The 20,539-nt window shown below is 46.6% G+C and overlaps 1 protein-coding gene across 1 annotated transcript in view; it reads left to right on the top strand.

The window, feature by feature from the left end:
- Window positions 1-20,539, top strand: part of PTPN14 (protein tyrosine phosphatase non-receptor type 14) — a 100,864-nt gene that overhangs the window by 55,152 nt on the left and 25,173 nt on the right. The window contains exons 5-11 of the mRNA XM_080823821.1: window positions 4,401-4,471; window positions 5,282-5,369; window positions 9,887-9,975; window positions 12,922-13,009; window positions 13,819-13,901; window positions 16,548-16,605; window positions 20,319-20,397. Of these exons, the coding sequence (XP_080679947.1) occupies window positions 4,401-4,471; window positions 5,282-5,369; window positions 9,887-9,975; window positions 12,922-13,009; window positions 13,819-13,901; window positions 16,548-16,605; window positions 20,319-20,397 (556 nt within the window). The remainder of the gene's footprint in view (window positions 1-4,400; window positions 4,472-5,281; window positions 5,370-9,886; window positions 9,976-12,921; window positions 13,010-13,818; window positions 13,902-16,547; window positions 16,606-20,318; window positions 20,398-20,539) is intronic.

The following is a 20,539-nucleotide window of genomic DNA, read 5'->3' on the forward strand; positions in this document are numbered from 1 at the left end:
TGTTAATTCTGCCCGGCAAATCGACCTGCACTCAAAGAGATCAATGTATTTATTGAGCAGAGACGTTCTTCATAGGGTTTGGTGCCAACAGGCTAGACGTAGATGGTCTCGGAGGCTCCCCTCAATCATTGGGAGGTTTCCCGCTGGGCTTGGGAGGAAAGTGAAGGTCATACCTTAGAATTTTAGAAAGAGTGTATTTTTTTGTCAGTGGAGGCAATGAATTGGGTTGATAATTTTCTACATTTCCTCCTACTTTCTCTCCATAAAGGTCTTAATCACATAGCCTTTAGGCAGAGGCCAGGCATGGGTGCCATTTATAATTTTTTGTGAGTTTGTAGATGTTAAAATGCTTTGACAGGTCCAAGCGCCATCTGTGAAGGCTGGAAGGAGTTATTTTGTATGCCATGCCTTTATCAGAATGAGACTGTTCTCCACTGGGCTCTGAGCAACCTAGATACTTTGAACAGCATAGACCTTATGAAATCTCACTGTGGACAGACAAATATGGATGTGTTATTTTTGGAACTTCCCTCTCCTGGGGGCGCCTGGGTGGCTCAGTCGGTTGGGTGGCCAACTCTTGATTTCGGCTCAGGTCATGATCTTGGGGTCTTGGGATTGAGCCCCATTCAGCAGGGAGTCTGCTTGAGGATTCTCTTCCTCTCCCTCTAGCCCTCTCCCCACTTTCTTGCTGTCTCTCTCTCTCTCAAATAAGTCTTTAAAAAGATAAACAAAAATTTAAAAACTTCCCTCTTTGGGGCCTTAGCTACTTATATTGACAGGTGGCTATTCACATTCAAACTTAAGTTAATTAAAGTTGAAATTAAAAATTGAGTTCCTCAGTTGCATAGGCTACATTTAAATAGGCTACATTTAAAAAAAACGGTCAGTAGCTACATGTGGCTAGTAGTTACTGTACTGGAAAACTCAGATATAGAACATTTCTATCATTGCAGAAAGTCCTGTTGGATAGCACTGTTGTCAGCATGTATATCTGAATCTGGAATGTTCCCAGCCTTCTGCCATGTCACTCCACCCCATGCCATAGCCTGGATACACTGTGGCCTGCGGTCACGTGGTTCAGGCTCCAGGAGCCAAGCATTCTGTGTCCGTGTCCTGGCGGGGCCACTTAACAGCTGTGCAAACTCGGGCTATTATTTAATTCCATTTATTTTAAAATTTAATTAATTAGTTAACCAAAGTGTCCATTTTTTCATCTAAGAATGGGGATAGCAAGCCTACTCCGGTTGTGAGAGTGAAAGGAGAGGGTGCAAGTGACATAACTGGGCACATGGTGAATTCTCAGTGTTTATTCTTTGTGTTGGTCCTTGCTGTCATTGTCATCCTACTGTTAGCGTGACGGTTCCGTCTCTGGTATGCAAGGTCAAGGATGCCCAAGACAGTGTTTTTCAGGCAACAAGAGTGCGTGCATTTTGAAATGGAAGCAGAGGACAGGCAGAGGGTACAAACGATCATTAACCGGCTCTGCATGAGGGAAACTCCAGTCTGAGCATGTGAAACTTACACGTTGCTTATGGGGTTCAGTTCAGTGAGTGTTTCTGGATCACTTCCTGTGTACGGAGCGCGTGTAAGCCGGCATTGTGTAAGAGCCCTGGGATGGGCCCGGCCGCGATGTGAAGAGCGGCTTACCCTTAAGTGCCTATCATGTAGCAGAGGGAGGGTGACAAGGGTACAGGATGGGATGAGCATCCAGACAACTGTGTAAGATGGACCGTAGGCAGACTGTGGTGAGGGCCGTAGGAGCCCCACCCAGCGTGGAAGGGCATCGGCTTCCATCCAGCTTGGGGGAAATAGGAGAGCCCTGTCGAGGGAACGGGACCTGGGATGGGACCTGAAGGATGGGGTGACATTTCACTCCATGTGATGGGCCTCGGATGCAGGGGTTTCTCCCAGGAAGGGTCACCGTGAGTGTGTCAGGAGACGTACAAGCATTCTGTTAGGAGGAGGAGTTTGCCTGAAGCCTTGAACCCTTGAGAGCGGAGTTCTGGAAGGGGGAGGGCTGGGTCACCCTGAAGAATGGTCTAAATGCCCGACGCAGGTGTTGACCTAATTGAGCAGGCAGTGGGGAGCCATGGAAGGTTGTAAACTTTCTGCTTGGTTCCACTAGCGCTTTCAAAGAAAAGAATGCATTCCTTTGGTGGGGGAGGGAAGATGGGATGAATGGCCTCGTTTGATCTTATAAAGCAACCGAATTTGTCAAATGGCATTTCTGCAGCAGAGAAAAGAACAAAGTTAAGTACCCAGGGCCCTCCACAGGTGTGCGGCTGTGTACAGGCACGTACTCGGCCATTCCTGCGCGCATCCTCTGCGGCGGGGGGGGGGGGGGGGGGGGGGGGCACATACTTCACGGGGGCCCCGGGCGCAGACGGAGGCGCTTGAATCGTGTACACATCAGAGGGGCACTTTTGGACTTTATCTTCTCTAAAAGTGGGAAGCTGGGGTTTCATGGAGCACTTTCCAATCTTCACTTACCTGTTTTTATTTTATTCTATGGCCACATGCCTTTCATTAGCTTTTCCAAAATTAGTAGCGGGTTATCACCTCCACTCCATAGCTAGGGGCGCGCTCGGGACTCCATTTCTAGGCTACGCGGTCCTTGTTGTTCCCCGACGTAGAACTGAGCGTATCCCCTCCCGCGGGCTTGAGTCGTGCCGGCGGATGGCTGCTGACCAGGAAGCAGCACATTCATCCGTTAACGCGTGGAAACTCAGAGCTGCCAGGAGTTCCTGCACCTTCTCTGAGGTTGCTTGGGACCGTCTGTGGGATTTCCAGCATGTAGTCACACCCTCGTTTTCCAGCGTTAAGAGAAACTGATTTTTCATGTTTTCTTGATTTTCGAAGGGCTCTTTCTTGCACATTTGAGGTGGGCTTTCTTGGGGGTGCTGTCCCCCAGCCCCCTACCCCCAATGTTTACAACGAGCCTCGGAAGACCTCAGCCGGACACATCGCTCAGAGCCCCTTCTGACAGCGCGTCTGGAGCTCAGAGGGAAATGGTGCATATCGGTGTCCTCCTCAGTGCTTATCCGCCTGGGGCAGGGCGCATGAAAGCTGCCTCCCCAGAGGGTCCGAGGCAGCTGGCCCTTGACTTGAGCCCCCCCAAGTTACCACGAGCGGTGCGAGGAGCTCCGGAATCACCAGCTCTGTCAAGGTCTCAGGGCCTGTTTGCTCTGGTCTCCCGGTCTTGGATTTATGCCTTCAGATCATCTCTCCATCCCAGACAGTGTTGCGTTTAACGATCCTTGATGTGCTCCCGCTGTCTCTGAAGGGGTGTGGGGGAGAGGCGTATGCGGTTGGCTCTCTGCGCTTGGGAGCCAGCACACCAGGGGTCCCAGAGGCCTGGAGTCAGGTGGCTGAGAAAGCAGCTGTTCAGCTACGCACTGTGACCTTACAGGACTCCCTGGTTTCAGCCCGCATGGCCTCCTCTGCTCCCAACGCTGTCAAGTAACATCCGAATGAGCCTTCTCTGCCTTCAGGTAGCTCTTGAATTAGCTCATGGATGCTATGGTGGTGGACAGAAAAGGTGGGACACAGATCCCTTTGTAGGCTCAGCTTTTGAAAGGGTAATGGGGCTGCAAATTCATTTGCCTATACTCCGATTGTTAACAACATGCAAGTATTGGGGTGCCCGAGTGGCTCAGTTGATTGAGTGTCTGACTGTTGATTTCAGTTCAGGTCATAATCTTGGGGTCCTGGGATCAAGGCCTGTGTCAGGATCCATGCTTAGCGGGGAGTCTGCTCGAGATTCTCCCTTTCCCTCTGCCCCACCCCATGCTCTCTCTCTCTAATAGAATAAATAAATTAAAAAATAAAAACAAAAAACATGAGTACTGACAAAGCATAATAAAAGTGAGTCTGAGGGGCAGACAGGGAAGAAGATAAATGAAAAAAGCGCTCTTCCCGGACCCTGCAGAATATAGGCAGCGACCCAAACTGTGCCTTGAAATAGGCGTGCTAGTCATAAGCCGGGAGCCTGGGTTCTTGTGGAGAGCGATGTTATGGAAATAGCTGTGGACCCTCGGTCCTACAGTGGACAGCCTTTGATTTGAAGGAGTGCAGGGGAGTTCGAGGAAGGGAGGCTGCTCAGGAACGTGTTCTGGAGAAGAGAGCTCGTAAGGTTTTTTTTTTTTTTTTTTTTTTTAAAGATTTTTTATTTATTTAACAGACAGATCACAAGTAGGCAGAGAGGCAGGCAGAGAGAGAAGGGAGGAAGCAGGCTCCCTGCTGAGCAGAGAGCCCGATACGGGGCTCGATCCCAGGACCCTGGGATCATGACCTGAGCCGAAGGCAGCGGCTTTAACCCACTGAGCCACCCAGGCGCCCCGAGAGCTCGTAAGGTTTATACGCAGAACAGTAAATGGCCCTAACTGCTTCTGTGTTGATAGGATTTGGCCCTGGAAGAGGCGGTTCTGGAGGAGCTCACACAGAAGGTAGCCCAGGAGCACAAAGCCCACAGGTAAGGCCAGCCGAGGCGATGGCTCCCAGCGTGGCCTCTGGCTGAGTCAGCCCCTCCCCCGCCCCGGGTGTCTTCCAACACGCGGGTAGATCCGAAAACTCTGCCCTTGCCCTCCCGCCCCTTTCTCCTGTTCTCTTTTATCTTCCTCTTCCTTCCTTTTTTTCCTTTCCTGCTTGACCACGAGCAGGCTCACGCAGACGTGGAGAACGCATCTCTTTGACCTTCCTAAAGCTCTGTTGCCATAGCTGGGGGGCCGCTTGAGCTGTGTGAAGACCTGAAGAGGGGCTTTGGGTGGGAAAGTCAAGGTCAAGAGGGAGAGGATCGTTCTGGGACCAATGGAGAACAAACAGGCCCCCTTCAGACCTCAGAGGACCTATACTCTCTCATCTTGACCACGTAGCTCCCCAAATAGCATCCTCCTAAACTTTTTCCTTTGAACCCCTTTTTTTCTTAACAGTGGAGGTTCCCCCCCCCCCCCAGGTGGGAGAAAAATAACTTTTTTTTTAAATTATTTTTTTAAAGCAGGCAACTTTATTCACAGAGATGTCTGGAATAATTCGTGTTTATAGGGCTGTGGCTCTTAATTAAACACTTTACCTTCCTCTTCTATTCCCCGTTGAGTAAAGGCCAGTGGGGAATATGTAAATGAATTACTGAGTAATACACCACGTCCTCACAGTTGGGTGATGCTTGCCTTTCCCAGAACTAGAGCTAAACCGCAGCTCTGGAATTTGCCAGCAGGAGGGTAGGACCTTCCACTGCCTTTGTTGCCCCTAACCATTTCCTTCTTCGATGCTGTTGTGATTTTAGTGGAATCCTGCCCGCAGAAGCTGAGCTCATGTACATCAATGAAGTGGAACGTTTGGATGGATTTGGACAGGAGATCTTCTCTGTGAAGGTAGCAGACCCAGCAGACCCTCGCCCGTTCGTTCTTCAGCTTTCTCACAATGGTGCAGGCAGTCGGAGAGCCGGCAATGACAGGCAGCAGGCCAGAACGACCTGGCTTCCTGGTCACTACGTGGCATTAGTTGGCAAATCCAAATTACTTTAGAATGCAAACAATTTTTCTTTTTCTTTTTCTTTTTTTTTTTTTTAAGATTTTATTTGTCTCAGAGAGAGCATAAGCAGGGGGAGTGGGAGGCAGAGGGAGAAGCAGGCTCTCTGCCGAGCAAGGAGCCTAATGCAGGACTCGATCTCAGGACCCTGGGATCGTGACCTGAGCCCAAGGCAAAGGCTTAAACAACTGAGCCACCATGCGTCCCACAAACACTTTTTCTTAACTAAGAGATTTTGAAGTTTTCCATGGTCTTGGGCAGAATAGCTTGTTGGTGAAACACCATCTGAGTGAGTCCCAAACACCAGCCCATCCGGCACTGTGAATGTATACAGTCACCGGCAGTTTTGCAACAGGACAAGCAGCTAATGTCATGTGTGCCTTAGTATAAAGACCCTGACCTCTGGTTTTACCTGCTTATTCTCTTTTCTCTCATTTGAGCTGGTACGGGGATAATTGCTTGTGAGGCAGAAAGAAACATTTCCTATATGCAATCACACTTTATTTCTCGAGCTCCATAGAGCCTGCCTCCTGGGTTTCCAGCCCCTTCGGAATCTTCTGGAAACTGTGCCTAGGAAACTGTTACAGCACAGTACATCTTTTGCAACAAATCCACCTCCTGAAGTGGGTGTGGTTGGGGGGGTGGGGGTCATGGTGCTTGGTCATTTATAGAGCTGAGCCCATAATCCAAACTCATTTTCTTCTCTCTACTGACCAACTTCACAAAAGCCAGAGTTTTATCAGAAACCTAAAGCAACTGGCACATTTCAGCCATTTGGGCGATGGTGCGATTTTAGCACAAACATTTCCCTCCAAAGTGGCTCCGCTGGCTGTTTTATAAGTGTTCTGTTCCCCCTCTGCTGCACGTTTGCAATTTGCCTTGATGAGAGCTGCCCATGCGCATCAAGTAGAACGAGCAGGGTGGCCGCAGCTTGCGGAAAGGGCTAAATGACTCTCTTTTAGATTTGTTTAATTTTCTTTTGCTTCTCTAATGGCTGCCCTTCATAGGGTTGTAATCCATTTTCGTTGCAATAATGCCTTATGAAGCCATCTGCATCCCACTTACATTTCAGCAGCCCATATATAGTCATGATATTTTGGGTCATTAAAAAATCAGGGTAAACTTTTCTTCACTTCCAGAAAAGCCATCCCAGTGTTCCTTGTCCGTCCCAGGAAGTTGGGGGTTTAGTTGTTGGGCTCATTTACTTGTGCTGTTTTCAGGAGTTCTGCGCTGTGGGAAGTTGGGGCAGTGGAAATAGTGTCGAAACCCACTGTGCTTGTTTCTGATGCACTTTTCTGGTATGTTCTTCAGTGGGAAGAGCACAAGGGGGATACTGTACCTTGGTCTGAGTGGGCGGACAGGCACTGCTGACTCACTGCCAGGGAGTGTGACGTAGCTGGCGTTGTCTTTTTGCCCACGTATCTGTTCATGACTCAGGTGACCACCTCCAGACCACGTGACTCCCAGAGACCAGAGGATGGTGCCAGCTGGGGTGGGGCCGTGGTCAGCTCTGAGATCTGCGCTCCTGCAGACAGGGAGGGTTCAGGGGCAGACTGAGGAGTGATGGAGCCCCTCTGGGTTAGTGCGGGTCCTTCTCGACCAACTTAAGCAAAGGAGCTTGCTGTGGATGTGTCATAAGGAAGAACATTTCCACGTAGTGTGGGCTTTTCCATGAATGGTTCTTCAGAATTTTTCAAGGTGGAAGGAGGACCCAGTCCACTCCCTGGCAGGCCCGCCCCTCCCCCTCCGCACCGGGGAGGGCCGTCGCCTCAGTCGCTCCCGTGTTGTCGGAGCGCATGGACACAGGGAGGCTGCTGGTGTCTGGAGCCTCCATCCTTAGCCGAGTTTGACTCTGAGCCTTTAAGTTCTGACAGACACGGTGCCTGAGCATCCGTCCTGTGCTTTTGCCATTGCCTGGCCCTGGGGAACTCCTCCCCCGGTCCCATCCCCAGCAGACTGCTGCACCCAGCCATCTAAGGGCAAAGTGCCCCGGAAGGATTTCCACAGAATTTTCTTTCCCATCTCCACTTTGCCTGGCTTCTTTATATATATATGTGTGCGCGTGTGCGTGTATGTGTGTATATAATTATATATTATATAATGCATATTATATACATATATGTGCAATAATATACATACACATAATAATAATATGCATATATAATTTTTATATATATATAACTTTAAAGATTTTATTCATTTATTTGACAGAGACAGAGACAGTGAGAGAGGGAACACAAGCAGGAGAGTGGGAGAGGGAGAAGCAGGCTCTCTGCCAAGCAGGGAGCCTGATGCAGGGCTCGATCCCAGGTCCCTGGGATCACAACCTGAGCCGAAGGCAGATGCTTAACAACTGAGCCACCCAGGCGCCCCTCACACATATTTCTACAGTATGATTTACTTGTAACTTCTCCTGACTCCCAAGGCACTTGTTTTCCTTCCCACATCTTGTCTCCTGACCCTCTCTCTGCTTTGCCTCCAGCAGTGGTCCGGCCCTCTCTCTGTCCCTGTTCGCATTGCCCTGTTCTAATGTGCACTTTGCTGAGTGGGTTGAGAAGAGGTCCCTGCAGAGGGACACTGCCGTCTTTGTGTCTCGCATGGGATCAGGTGTTCTGGGGAACACAGAGATCCTTCTTTTCCATCTTGGGCCCAGTTGCGCACGCCCCTCTGCTCACTCCACAAAGAGGAGGTCCCTGGTAAAAGCCGAGGGCTGAGGGACAGTTTACTCCCTGGTTGGCGAGCCCTGTCCCCGCTCTCCTCTCAGGCACACTGGCAGCAGGCTGTACTCTCCCAGGCAGGAGGTTGGAAACACCTGACTGGACCAGGACACCGACTGAAGAGGAGTCATCTGGGCTTCCTTAGCCCAGGGCCCACCAAACTGCCCCACAGCTCTGCCATCCTCATGCCCCTCCTGTGCTCACGGAGCTCCCAGCCAGTGCTGAGCCTCCCGATCCGGAGCATGAACAGATGGCAGAGCATCACCCTTCAGGCCCCCAAGGAATGACAGAGGCCAGTGCAAAGGGAGCAAAGCAGCCTAGAAGGTGCAGACACTCTGCAGGGTGGAGAACTCCCGTGCCTGAAATACCGTCCTCGGAGTCTCCCAGACAAAAAGATAAAAGTATCTCTCCTCCTTAAAGGAATAGATTGCTTTTAAAAAGGAACATTCAGGGGCGCTTGGGTGGCTCAGTCGGTTAAGTGTCTGCCTTCGGCTCAGGTCATGATCTCAGGATCCTGGGTTCGAGTTCCGCATTGGGCTCCCTGCTCAGCAGGGAGTCTGCTTCTCCTTCTCCCTCTGCCCCTTCTCCTGCTTGTGCTCTCTCTGACAAAGAAATAAACAAAATCTTTAAAAAAAAGGAACATTAAAAAAATAAGAGAAAAGAACTCTCAGAAATTAAAAATATGATATCAGAAATGAGAGAGGTAATAGGTTACAAGATAAAATCTCACCAAAAAACGTTAGGGAATGTGGGAGGTGGGAGATAAGATTAGAAGGCAGGCCCAGGATGTCCTACATCTGAATAATGGGTGTTCCAAAAGAAGAACAGAGGAAATTTGAGAAAGGATCCCAGGACTGAGGACCACGAGGTTGTAAATTGAAAGACCAAGCAGGGGCGCCTGGGTGGCTCAGTGTGTTAAGCCTCTGCCTTCGGCTCAGGTCTTGATCCCGGGGTCCTGGGATCGAGCCCCACATCAGGCTCTCTGCTCAGCAGGGAGCCTGCTTCTCCCTGTCTCTCTGCCTGCCTCTCTGGCTGCTTGTGATCTCTCTCTCTCTCTGTCGAATAAATAAATAAAATCTTTTAGAAAAAAAAAAATGAAACACCAAGCACCGTGGCTGCAAACAGACACTCACAGGGGCATTATGCAGTGGAAGTCGGTGCCTCTGGGGAGAGGAAATGGTGGGGCCAGGTCTGCTGTTGGCTTCTTTTAAACAGGCTCCAAAGGATCCACTGGGTTCTGCAGACCGAGGTCACATGTGATCACACGCATGTGATGTGCGTACATACTCAGAGTATGGATGTGTGCCCTTTTGATTTAAAAAAACCAAAGTGAAAAAGGTATTCATAGACGTTCATGAAAGAGAAACTCTTAACTGCCAACAGATCTGAGAAAATCCTGAAATTCTCTCTTGTTGTGACAATTTGAGGTAAAAGAAAAGAAAATATATATGTATGTGTACGGCTGAGTCGCTTCCTGGCCGAGTTGCCCGTTGACCTGATGCTGTCTGTGGTTCATTCTTCCGTGGACAGGACAGTGGGGTGTGGCGCCCCCCGGCGGGGAGGTGCTGCAGCCCAGGGGCTTGGCTCTGCGGGGCCCCTGGTCATCTGTTTGGTCACACCGCTCTTCTGTTGATCTTATGCAGGACAATCATGGAAACAGTGTGCACCTGGGCATTTTCTTCATGGGGATTTTCGTGAGAAACAGAATTGGAAGACAAGCAGTAATATACAGGTAGTCTCTTACTTGTCTCTTTTTCCTTTTTCCCCTTGAGGGACTCTAGAAAAGCCCACCAAAGATAACAGGGATCCCAGTGAGTTAAGAGCTAGACTGTGGGTCAGAGTTGAGCTTTTCTCAACTCAGATAAGATCAGCCCTCTGTGAGATTTGAGCAGTTACCGAGAAATGCATCTCACTTTTCCTGGAGGCGTGTTTGGGGGTTGGGGGATGGAGGAAGCTCTTTCTTCCCACTTGACTCCAGGAAAGGTGCTACTGAACCCTGCTGAGCCAGAAGAATGGCACAAAACTGTGAGTCTGGTTGGAAGCCTGCTGTCTAGTCAGTCCTGCTGGTTACCTTTGTCCGTGTTATCCGTGCCCAGTCATTAAATCCAGACTGGCTTCTTTGCATTTTCCATCACCCTCTGCCTAACCACATGTGCTAGAGGAGCGAAGACTCATTTTATATTAAATATATAACATTTTATATTTGTGAAAAGGCATTTTAAAAGCAATGGATTTGTTATCACAAATTAAAGGGCTGATACTTTTATTTTGTATTTTATTTTTCCATTCATTCATCCACTCGTTCACTCACTCATTTAGGGGAAGGGATAATTGGGTGATGGGCATTATTTCGCCTTTTAAACCCTCGTCTCCACTGAAGAGGCGAGAACCGGTATAGGGATTTGGCAGAGTGTCTCCTCTCTTATGTGTCAATGAGCTTGCTTGGATTGGTGCCCGTAGTTGTCACCGTGGTGTCAACGATCTCAAAAACTGTGTGCTTGCTTTCATTTACAAGGGCAGTATGGCTGACTGTTTACTAGAAGAACAGCTTTCCAGTGTGTGCATCGGATAGGCAGAGCGGTGCACCTAGTGCAGATAATCAAAGACAGCTCTTAGAGGCAAAGCCAAGTCCACCTTCTGGAAGTGGATCTTGCCCAGCTGTGTACCCTCTGGATAAATAGTTGATGCAGGTTATTTTGCAAATGGGCCCCCCCCCACCACCACCAAAAGCTTCCTAATTGGCTCTTTCCCCTGCTAGGTCTCCACCCTGATACTATTTTTGTCCACTGATTTTCTCTTACTCTTTGCATGGAGACCTTTTTAAGTCAGGAGTGGGGAGAGAGAGCTTTGTGGCTGTAGAGTAAACTTTCTTACTTTTGGACATACTCCCTCAGGTCCATATACCTACAACAAATTACGAAGTAATCAAATGAAATACATAAATTGCGCAGAGTTGTAACTTTACATTTTTATGCCCACTTCAAGTTGTCCAGGCGTTTTGTCTCACGTGGCTCTCAGTCAACGCTTCATTTTCTCCTTGAGGCTGGAAAAGTAGACAAATCTTGTCTTCCAGCTACAGGGGTTAAATAGAAGAAAGTAGCCCTTTGAAACTTTGCTGTTGGTAAGCCACTCATGGTTTGGTTCAGTTCCTTAAGAACTGCTTCCAGACCTCTTTAGCACTTATCTTGAAAACCCCTACAGGATGGGAATTTACTTCTACCATAGTGTCATGGTAAGAAGGCCCCTAGGTAGAGTCACGCTGTGGAGTAAGGAGTGGATCCAGAGTTTTGGCAGGTGATTTGAAGGAATGAAGCCTGAGGAAAACAACTGTCTCCTATCTCTAGAGACCTTCACTGAGGAACATTAGCTCTGAGTCCATGTAGATGTAGTCGGACAGAATTGTAAGTCAGCAGACAGCTGTGTTGAGCCCCTGTAGAGAGCAGGGCCCCGGCAGATGTCTATGAACACAGTTGGTACTGGAGTCAGGGAAGGACTGGAGGAAAGCCCGGAAGACCCAGGTGTAGAACTCCTGCATCCCCGATGTGCAGGGTGAACATGGCTAAGCCCTGTCCTCATTTGTACCTAAATTGTCTCCTCTCTGAAGTAGAAACAAGCTGCCTTGTCTACCTCAGAGAGTTGAAGAACCCATACTCTGTACAGATGGGAGGCAATATTGTGACTACTGATTCTTTCAGCAAACATTTACTGCATGCCGCGTGCTAGGTACATCGCTCAGTGCGTGGAGGCCAGAGATGAAGAAAGCAGACTCTCTAGGCAGGGGGCCTGTGGTCTGGTTTGCCTTTGTTAGGGATCCAGTCACAGAAGTAAACAATCGTCATACCATGCAGTACCCCAGAGAGGACTACACCAGATTCTTTCCTCCCATGTGGGTGGTCGGGGATGAGGAAGAGAGAGAAGGTGACTTCTGACCTGAGTCTTAAAGGAGGAAGATAGGAAAGTGTAATGTCAGCATGAAAAGGCAGTGGGCAGGGAATTAGACTGGGGCACAGAGAGAAGGTAGGCAGTAGTAAGAAATGGTTGAAGATTGGCTCCAAGTAGGATGGGAAACAGTAGCTTCCCTTCCCTTCCTTGTCTGGTGGTTATTTCATGTGTCTCATTTTAGCGAAGGTCTTCATGAGGAAAAGGACGGAAATAAGTGTGTGTGTGTGTGTGTGTGTGTATGATCCATCACAAAAATGGAGACACATTAAACATTCCCTGGGCACTTTTTCTTGGTGGCATAATCCATCTGTAGCATACGCCGCAACACAGAATCTGTGTGGATTCTTTGGCCTGGATTCCTGGAAACACATGACTTTAAAATAATATGCTCCTCTATTATTAAAAGCAGGGATCCTGGGAAATGCTTTGCAGTTTGGAAATGTGAAAGACAAGGCAGAGGATCCTCGAACATTTTCCTCATCACTAGTCATGAAGGAAACCATACCCTAAGAACAGCAGTCTCTAGATGGATGTTTTATAGCATTTTTAGGTATTTAAGTCGATGCATGTTGTGTTTTACTCTTTTTGCTTGGAGAGAAGGACTGTTAAGCTTTCAAAACTATAGTTAAATCATAATTTGTCAAATGAGACTCCCCACTAGCAGACGACCCTCCTACGCTATTTCATAGCTGCATGGAACATCGTTGGCAAACCCAGTTGCCTATCTTTTGACCAGGTGGAATGATATCGGGAACATCACTCACAACAAGTCTACTATTCTAGTAGAGCTCATTAACAAAGAAGAGACTGCCCTCTTTCACACGGTGAGCAAAATGGAAACACGGGGCAGGGTCCGACAGGCAGCTTGCTGTTTGATTTCTCACCTCACAATATCCTTTCCTTGCTGTCCGTATCATGAGAGGATAAATATTCTCTCGAACTGATAACTGCCTAGCCCTCGCCCAGTGCTATCATTACTCATTTCCGGGTAGTGGTGGTAATTTCCTGTTCAAAATGCGAGGTTTCCGAGCTGAGTTTGGACTCTGGGGCTTGGGTTCCTCCACCTGCTGTGTTTGTGGTGGATCACATGTCTGGTGTGCCACGCTCCTCAGGGCTCAAGTTACAAACCCTCATCCAGTAACCCCTGGATGATGTTGCCCCGCATTTTCTTTAGCTGGCTGACCTGGATTTCCTTCTCCAACCGCCCAAGCCGGGCCTGAGGTAGATGGAGTGCTCACCCTTCTGTTGAGCGCCCCCTTGAGAGCCAAGGCTGTTCATGCACCTCAGGGCCATCTCAAAGAAGCTTGGTGTTCCTTCCAGGCTCTGTCTTCATTCCTTTCTTTCTTTTTAAAGCAGTTGGTTTGAAACTGTGTGAAGACGCGGCAGCCCATCAGCGTAAGGCCAGTGCCTTGAGCCTAGATGACTCTGTAACTGATGGACTGTCTGCACCCTTGGGTGGGCTTCCTAGCCACGGGCGCCGTAGGATTTTGGCACGTGGGTTTGCGGCTCGGGGGTGCTGTTTTACCCTTGGCCTGATGGGAGGAAGGGATGTGGCCCTCTTCAGGAGAATCCTAGGGAAACGCATCTACAGTCAAACAAATATTTACTTTTTCCCTGTCTCTTCTTTCCCAAGGACGATATTGAAAATGCCAAGTACATTTCTCGGTTGTTTGCTACACGGCACAAGTTTTACAAACAAAACCAAATCTGCACTGAGTAAGTAAGCGTGGAGCCCGGCGCCTCCCGGGGTGGCTCGCTCATGTTCCGTTCATGGGCTTTAGGGATGTCGTAGATGGCTGAGATCGCTTTTTCCGTCCGCCCTCCTCCCTCCCTCCTCGCCGAAGCTAAAGGAATAAGCTGAATCCAGGCAGGAGCGAAAGATCTTTAATGATGAAGACTGTCTGGCGTAGTGCATATGCCTGGAGAGAAAATAATTCACAAATTGACTGTGAGAGCTCGACTACCTGGATGGGTCGGCCCGCATTAGTGCCTTTCCGTCCTCTAGCTTGGAGTTTGGAGGAGCCGAGCCGTTCCCAATTTGCCGGGGTGCCCCTTCGTGTCAGATGCAGAGTAGGTTCAGAAGTGTGTAGCAGAGTGGCAAGCCAACTTGAAAGAAAAGAAGCCTCTGTCATCCTCAGCCCTGTTTCTCTGACACAGTTGGCTAACCCGGCGTGTGCTCCTGGGTCATGTCATCTGCCTGTAAATGAGAGGCCAGGGTAATTACAGGAAGCCTTGGAAGACACTAATAGATGTCACGAGTCCATGTGTGTTTTTTAAATCTAATTTGGAAATAAAGACGGGAGAGGGAGTCTGATACGGGAACTTAAACGTGACCTGACCTTGGACGTGGCGTCGCTGGGCCTCACGCTATCATTGCCTTTATTTTGGTTGCCTTCAAAAGACGTTCCTCAGCAGAGAACATTCGGCAGTTGGGGCACCCAAGGTGCTTAATTGTGTTTCAAAGAGTTCGGGGATATGAATGCAAGCGAGGAACTGCTTTTCCATGCCCCCAGTGGACACATCCAAGAGCGCGCGAGTATTGTCCCAGAGCAGTTCCTGCTGAAAACTGCGGCTGCTTTAGAGCCGGAGCCTCACGTCCTGACAGACTTTCTTCTCCACACGAAGCCAGTCATTGCAACTGGTCGCTGTTGGAGTCTGAAAGGAGAGGCGATAGTTATCAGGTCTGCCGGCAAAGTTTGCAAATGTAAATTGAGACGGGCAGTGACCTGGGAGTGGCAAATAAACAGCCATGACTGGGGACGCGAGCGCGCGCGCACACACATACACACACGCATGCGCACGCGCCCTTCTTTCGACCAGATTCCCTGTAGGTCACTTCCGTGCGGGTCTGCACTGCTCTGGCCTTTCGTTTGTCCGGGTGTCTTTGACACGAACAGGAATTCTGGGGTTGACTTCTGGAGGGTGCGTTGAAATAAAACTCTTCCGAGAAGTGGATTTTCTTGTGGTCTTCTGGTTTGACCATTTCTCAGCAAGTGGATTTATCATAAAATTTTCTGAGTATTTTTATCTTGTGGTCTTCCAATATTAGTGAACATCCTATACTAGGGTGAAAACTGAGGAAATTGTGTTTTCTTTTCTGGTTCTGCAATAACCATTCTTCTCCTATTCCTATCCGGCATTGAGAGGTTCCTAAGCTCTTATATGATAAGAACCGGGACTCTTTAATACACTCACACACACACACACACACACACACACACACACACACACACACCCATATACAGAATAAATTCAGAATCTCAGTGCAGGCTGCATTAAGGTCTGGGATAACCCCCTGGAGTTCTATGAATCTGGTGTCATCTTACCAGCCTCTTTGTCTAGAGGTCTCCACACCCTGACCTCAAAAAGACTGTCACCGATTTTTATTTTTATTTTTATTTTTTGCTCACAGAGCTACTACTGCTTGTCATCTTCACATATAGCTCCAGGGAGCGGTTCCCATATTTCTTGACTTGAGAAGAAAAAATTCAGGTCTTATAATAATATATAAAGCATATAATCTAGGTCTTACAATATTGTATTTGGCCAGTTGTTAAAAACCATATGACATTATTCTACTGCTTCCATCACTTCATAAAAGAAAAGATACAAAAGTGTAGGAAAGGTGAACTATCAGACTAAGGAGAGTGCTTTAAACTGAAGAATTCTAGCTTTATGGAAAACTCTACAGGTCCTGTTTTGTTTGGTTTTGTCCTTTTATGATTTCACTGAGCACTAGGGAAAGTGTTGCTCTGAAATTTGGGACCGTTTCTCAAAGGCTCCTTTGATTTCAGTGCTCCAGAATTTGGTAATACTCTTCGTCCCCACACATTTTTATCTCTACATTAAAAAATTCATGTTCATTCTCAGTCTGGAAAGGATCTGATGAGATAAATATTTGTAGTTGATATTATCTTAATCTAAGAAGAACTTTATATGGTCTTACTCAAACATATTTAACCTGTTTTTTATTTCATTTGACTGGCAGCATTTCAAAAAGTATTTTTTCTACGTGTTGTTTTTCATTATGAAAGATTTTACACATACACAAAGATACAAAGAATACAATTTTTAAGAATCCATGTAATAATAGTGATATTTTTCAGTGTTGCTTATTTCTCTCATCATCTTTCTTTGGAAATAAGCCTTATTCTTTGGTAAAATTTATTATCTAAGGGTCATATGCTCTAAACATTTTGAAAATAAAATAATAAAAAAGGAAATCAACATTTTTCATTCAGAAAATCAATGTTTACATTTTGCTATAAATTACTTGCCCGTCCTGTTTCCCCCTTTTCTCCCTCTCTTGTCTGTGTCTTTTAAATGTAATGATCATTCTCATTTTTTTAACTTTCTATTTAGACAATCAAATTCTCCACCCCCCATCAGACGCCAGCCCACCTGGAGCCGATCCTCTCTGGTACGTATAAAGTCTTCAGCAATCAAATGGTCTGACTGTTAGGAATGGAGTGGCCTTTTGTTGCTAATTTGAGAGGAGACATGCCTAGGGCGCCATGACCAGGTGAGATCTGATGAGAACCCAGAAGAGCATCAGTCTGCCAAGCAGGTGTGGTGGACATCCGTTGTCCCATTCATGTCCCATCATGTGGGACATCCACGTGCCCATCTATGGCCATCACTTCTTGAAGTGTGGCTCAAGGTTCACCCCTTAAGAGTAAGTCTCAGGGCCGATGAGATCATGTTTCTTTAACGAGGAACCTATTACATGTGTTTTCGTCTACTTGCTCATCTGTGGTTTTATCACTCACTGTTCTTGGTTGTCTCATACAGACATGTCTTCAGTTACAAGCTCCATGATTTTTTTTGTATTCACTGCCCATAGATAGAGCTTAATAAACTAGACAGAAATGCTTTTTAAGGACACCGGGGTGGCTCAGTTGGTTAAGCGTCCAACTCTTGATTTGGGCTCATGTCGTGATCTCAGGGTTGTGAGATCGAGCCCCACATCCGGCTCTGTGCTGGGCATGGAACCTGCTTAAGATTGTTTCTCTTCCTCTCCCCCTCCCCTTTTCCCTCTCTTAAGAAAGGAAGGAAGAAAGAAAGAAAGGGAGGGAAAATGCTTTTCAAATGAACCCAAATTGAATGAGTTTACTGCCGATGGTCTCAGGTAGGGTTTTCGGTTGAGAAGATTAATTCCACATCTTCCAATTTTAAAGTCAACAAAATTGATTGACTGAATTGATCTGCTTTTTTTTTTTAAGATTTTATTTTATTTATTTGACAGAGAGAGAAATCACAAGTAGGCAGTGAGGCAGGCAGAGAGAGAGGGAGAAGCAGGCTCCCCGCTGAGCAGAGAGCCCGATGTGGGGCTCGATCCCAGGACCCTGAGATCATGACCTGAGCTGAAGGCAGAGGCTTAACCCACTGAGCCACCCAGGCGCCCCTTGATCTGCTTTTCTAACTAACATAGTTTTGTTTTTTTTTTTAACTGCTCCTCTTCTGAATAAGGAAACACAACTCTCATTTCAATACATGTGTTCTATCTTAGGCCGTGTTTTATTTTGAGGATGAGTTAAGGATAATATAAAAAGATGCAGGAGAGTTAGTTCCCTTTAAAGTATCTACTTGTTTTAAGTCATAATTCTTGTATTTTAGGTTGTGATGTCTGACACAATATCAAAATAAATATGTGACCTTTAACGTTTTCTAGGTGAGGGTTTTCTTTGCGATGATAGAATAAAATTGATTTTTTTCTCATACACAGTGTATACCCTATAGTACATCTTTAACTTGTCTTTTAAAAGGAAAGTTTGGGGATTTTTTTTTTTCTGGAAAATGCATAGACAATGAACTCTTAGAATTCTAGAATTGCACCATATGTCATCACATTCCTGAGTCCCCACATGAATATTATTAATCTTGATATCGTGCATAGCATCTCACAAGTGGCCCTTGCCTTGGAGATCTCAAGGGTCATGTTGGGCTTTTCCCTTGTGGCATTAATAAATTTGTTCATGGCACTGGTTTCTTTATATGTCTCCTTTGTGAATATTATTTTAATTTTTTCTGTAGAGTCCACATGTCTTCATTAGGGAGATAATTTTTCACTTATGTCCTTGAAACACCGTGGGGGCAAAGCACTGTAAGGCTGTCTTGTGATTGGATCTCATCTTACTTATCTAGAGAAGATAAAGAGGCTTTCCTATTTTATCTGGATGAAGACAGTTTACAGGAAGCCAAATTCAAGGCTTCCCTCCTTCCTGTACCCTTTAGGCTTAAACCATTTCACCAGGAGTTCCCTGGGATGAGTGGCATTGTCTCTTTTTGGCTTTCTTGCTGATACCCAGGACTGCTACTTTTCTCTTGCTCTTTGGCTGCCCATGTTATAGCATCTCCTTTGTTTCTGTATTAGCAGGTCTGGAAAGAAATAGAATAATACACATTGTATATATGGAATATATACATATATATATTATATGGAATAAATAATACCTGAAATGATATTTGGAGCGTTTGCTATTTTGTTCTTTGCTCTACATTTAATGCCAATTCATAAACAATCACTTAATTATTGGATTTTTAAAAAAATAAGTGCAAGAGAAGGCAGCAAGCCAACTGTGCCTTACCATGTATTTCTCCTACCTTGTATGAATCCCTTCCCACTGTTTTTGTTTCAAGCCTCAAAACTGGCTGTCCCACTCTGGAAAAACTGAGTTGAATGATGTATTACCAAGAAGAGGAAAAATATTTTAAAATTATAATTCAGTGCTCGCTTCGGCAGCACATATACTAAAAATAAAATTATAATTCAAAAACCAGCCAAAGGGAGATTTGGGAATATTTAGAAAAGCCCATAGTGATTCAGCACCTTTTCTTTGGTACCATGAACTAATTTCTTAGACTAGTTTCAGTTCTTCATTTCTTCTCTCCTGACTCTTTTTCATTTTTGGATCCCCTGTCTCCATCACCTTCTTTATTTGCCCTTTAGATGCTTAAGCATTATTTATGGCAGAGGAAATGGTAGATGAGTTATGATTCTGGAAAGGGCTCTTCTTTTACGGAGGGACACTGAGAAAGTGTGACCCCTGCTGGCTCTGGATTTTTTTGGCTTGATCTCAACTTTCTTCCTAGAGCAATAACAGTTAAACCAGTATCTATAAGGCTAATTTCAAAATAATCAAATGGCAATATAAGAGATCTTCCTTGGTGGTTTACAGGCTTAAAGTTTTTAAGATTTTTTTGTTAGTATCAAAGCTTTTTCTTCAAGTTCTCATCTGGAACCCCAATATATAAATAAAATGGTTATTGTTTCTCATGGGGGGAAGAGGCATGATTTATGATTGACAAGAAGCTGAGACCTACTCAGGTTCAATGTCTTGCTCTAGATCCCGTTAGCAACTTATCGTATTTCCTTTGTTGGCTCACCAAATATTGAACCTGTCTAAGCATTTTTTTTTCCCTCTGAGTTCACCCTTACCTAAAGCAGGAAGTTAATCAGATTGAGGCTAAATGGCCATCTTTAAGAATCTCTCGGAAAAGATTCTTCACCAAAGGGGGTGGGTTTGGGGGGTAGATGGTTGAACTGGAATCCCTGCCAGGCCCTTCCACATTGGGTTCTCCCATGGGATGGTCCAGAAGTGGTCTTGAGAACTACACACTTACTGTTGTGGGTCACCCTTCAGATTTTTACACGAGTTTGCAAGTGCATCCAGCTCAGTACTCCCTTGTCCCTGTTGGAAGTTGATGTACTGTAAACAAGGGTTATAGGTACAGCCAATTTTGAATAGAATGAAAAGGAGTTCCCCCATAGTTACATTATTTCTTGGGTAGAACAGAATACTATCCATGTTCTGAGTTATTCCTTAAAAAGGCATTGGGAGTCTTGCAAGTATATCAGGAAATGGATGATATGTTCATTGTAGCCTCTTTATCTCTCCCACCTTGAACCAGCCTCACTACTCCTCCCTTTCCTGTTTCTCCCATCCTAAACTTAGTGAGGAGTCAGAGGTACCGAGGAGCGAGAAAGAGGTATAGGTCAAGGGTGGACAGGCCGAGCAGCCACGCTGTGCTTTCCTGCAGGTGTGGGCGAGTGATGGGTGGGTTCCCTGCGAGCGAACGTCCATGGCCCCTTGTGCCGCGGCCTTCCCAGCTTTGCCGTGTTCTCTCTTTCAGCCCCGACAGCAGCCGTACATCTTGCCTCCCATGCACGTCCAGTGTGGGGAACACTACTCGGAAACACACACTTCACAAGGTAACTGGGGCTTGCCATTTTCCCTTTTTAAGACGAAACATTGAGTACCTGTGAGCAGGAAATACAATTTTTTTTTAGACGACAGTCATACTTTTGTTTTGACTTTGTCATTGTCTGAATGACTGCAGGCAGCAGTTTTGAT

This window comes from Martes martes, assembly GCF_963455335.1.
Source record: "Martes martes genome assembly, chromosome: 15".
Taxonomy (NCBI): Eukaryota; Metazoa; Chordata; class Mammalia; order Carnivora; family Mustelidae; genus Martes; species Martes martes.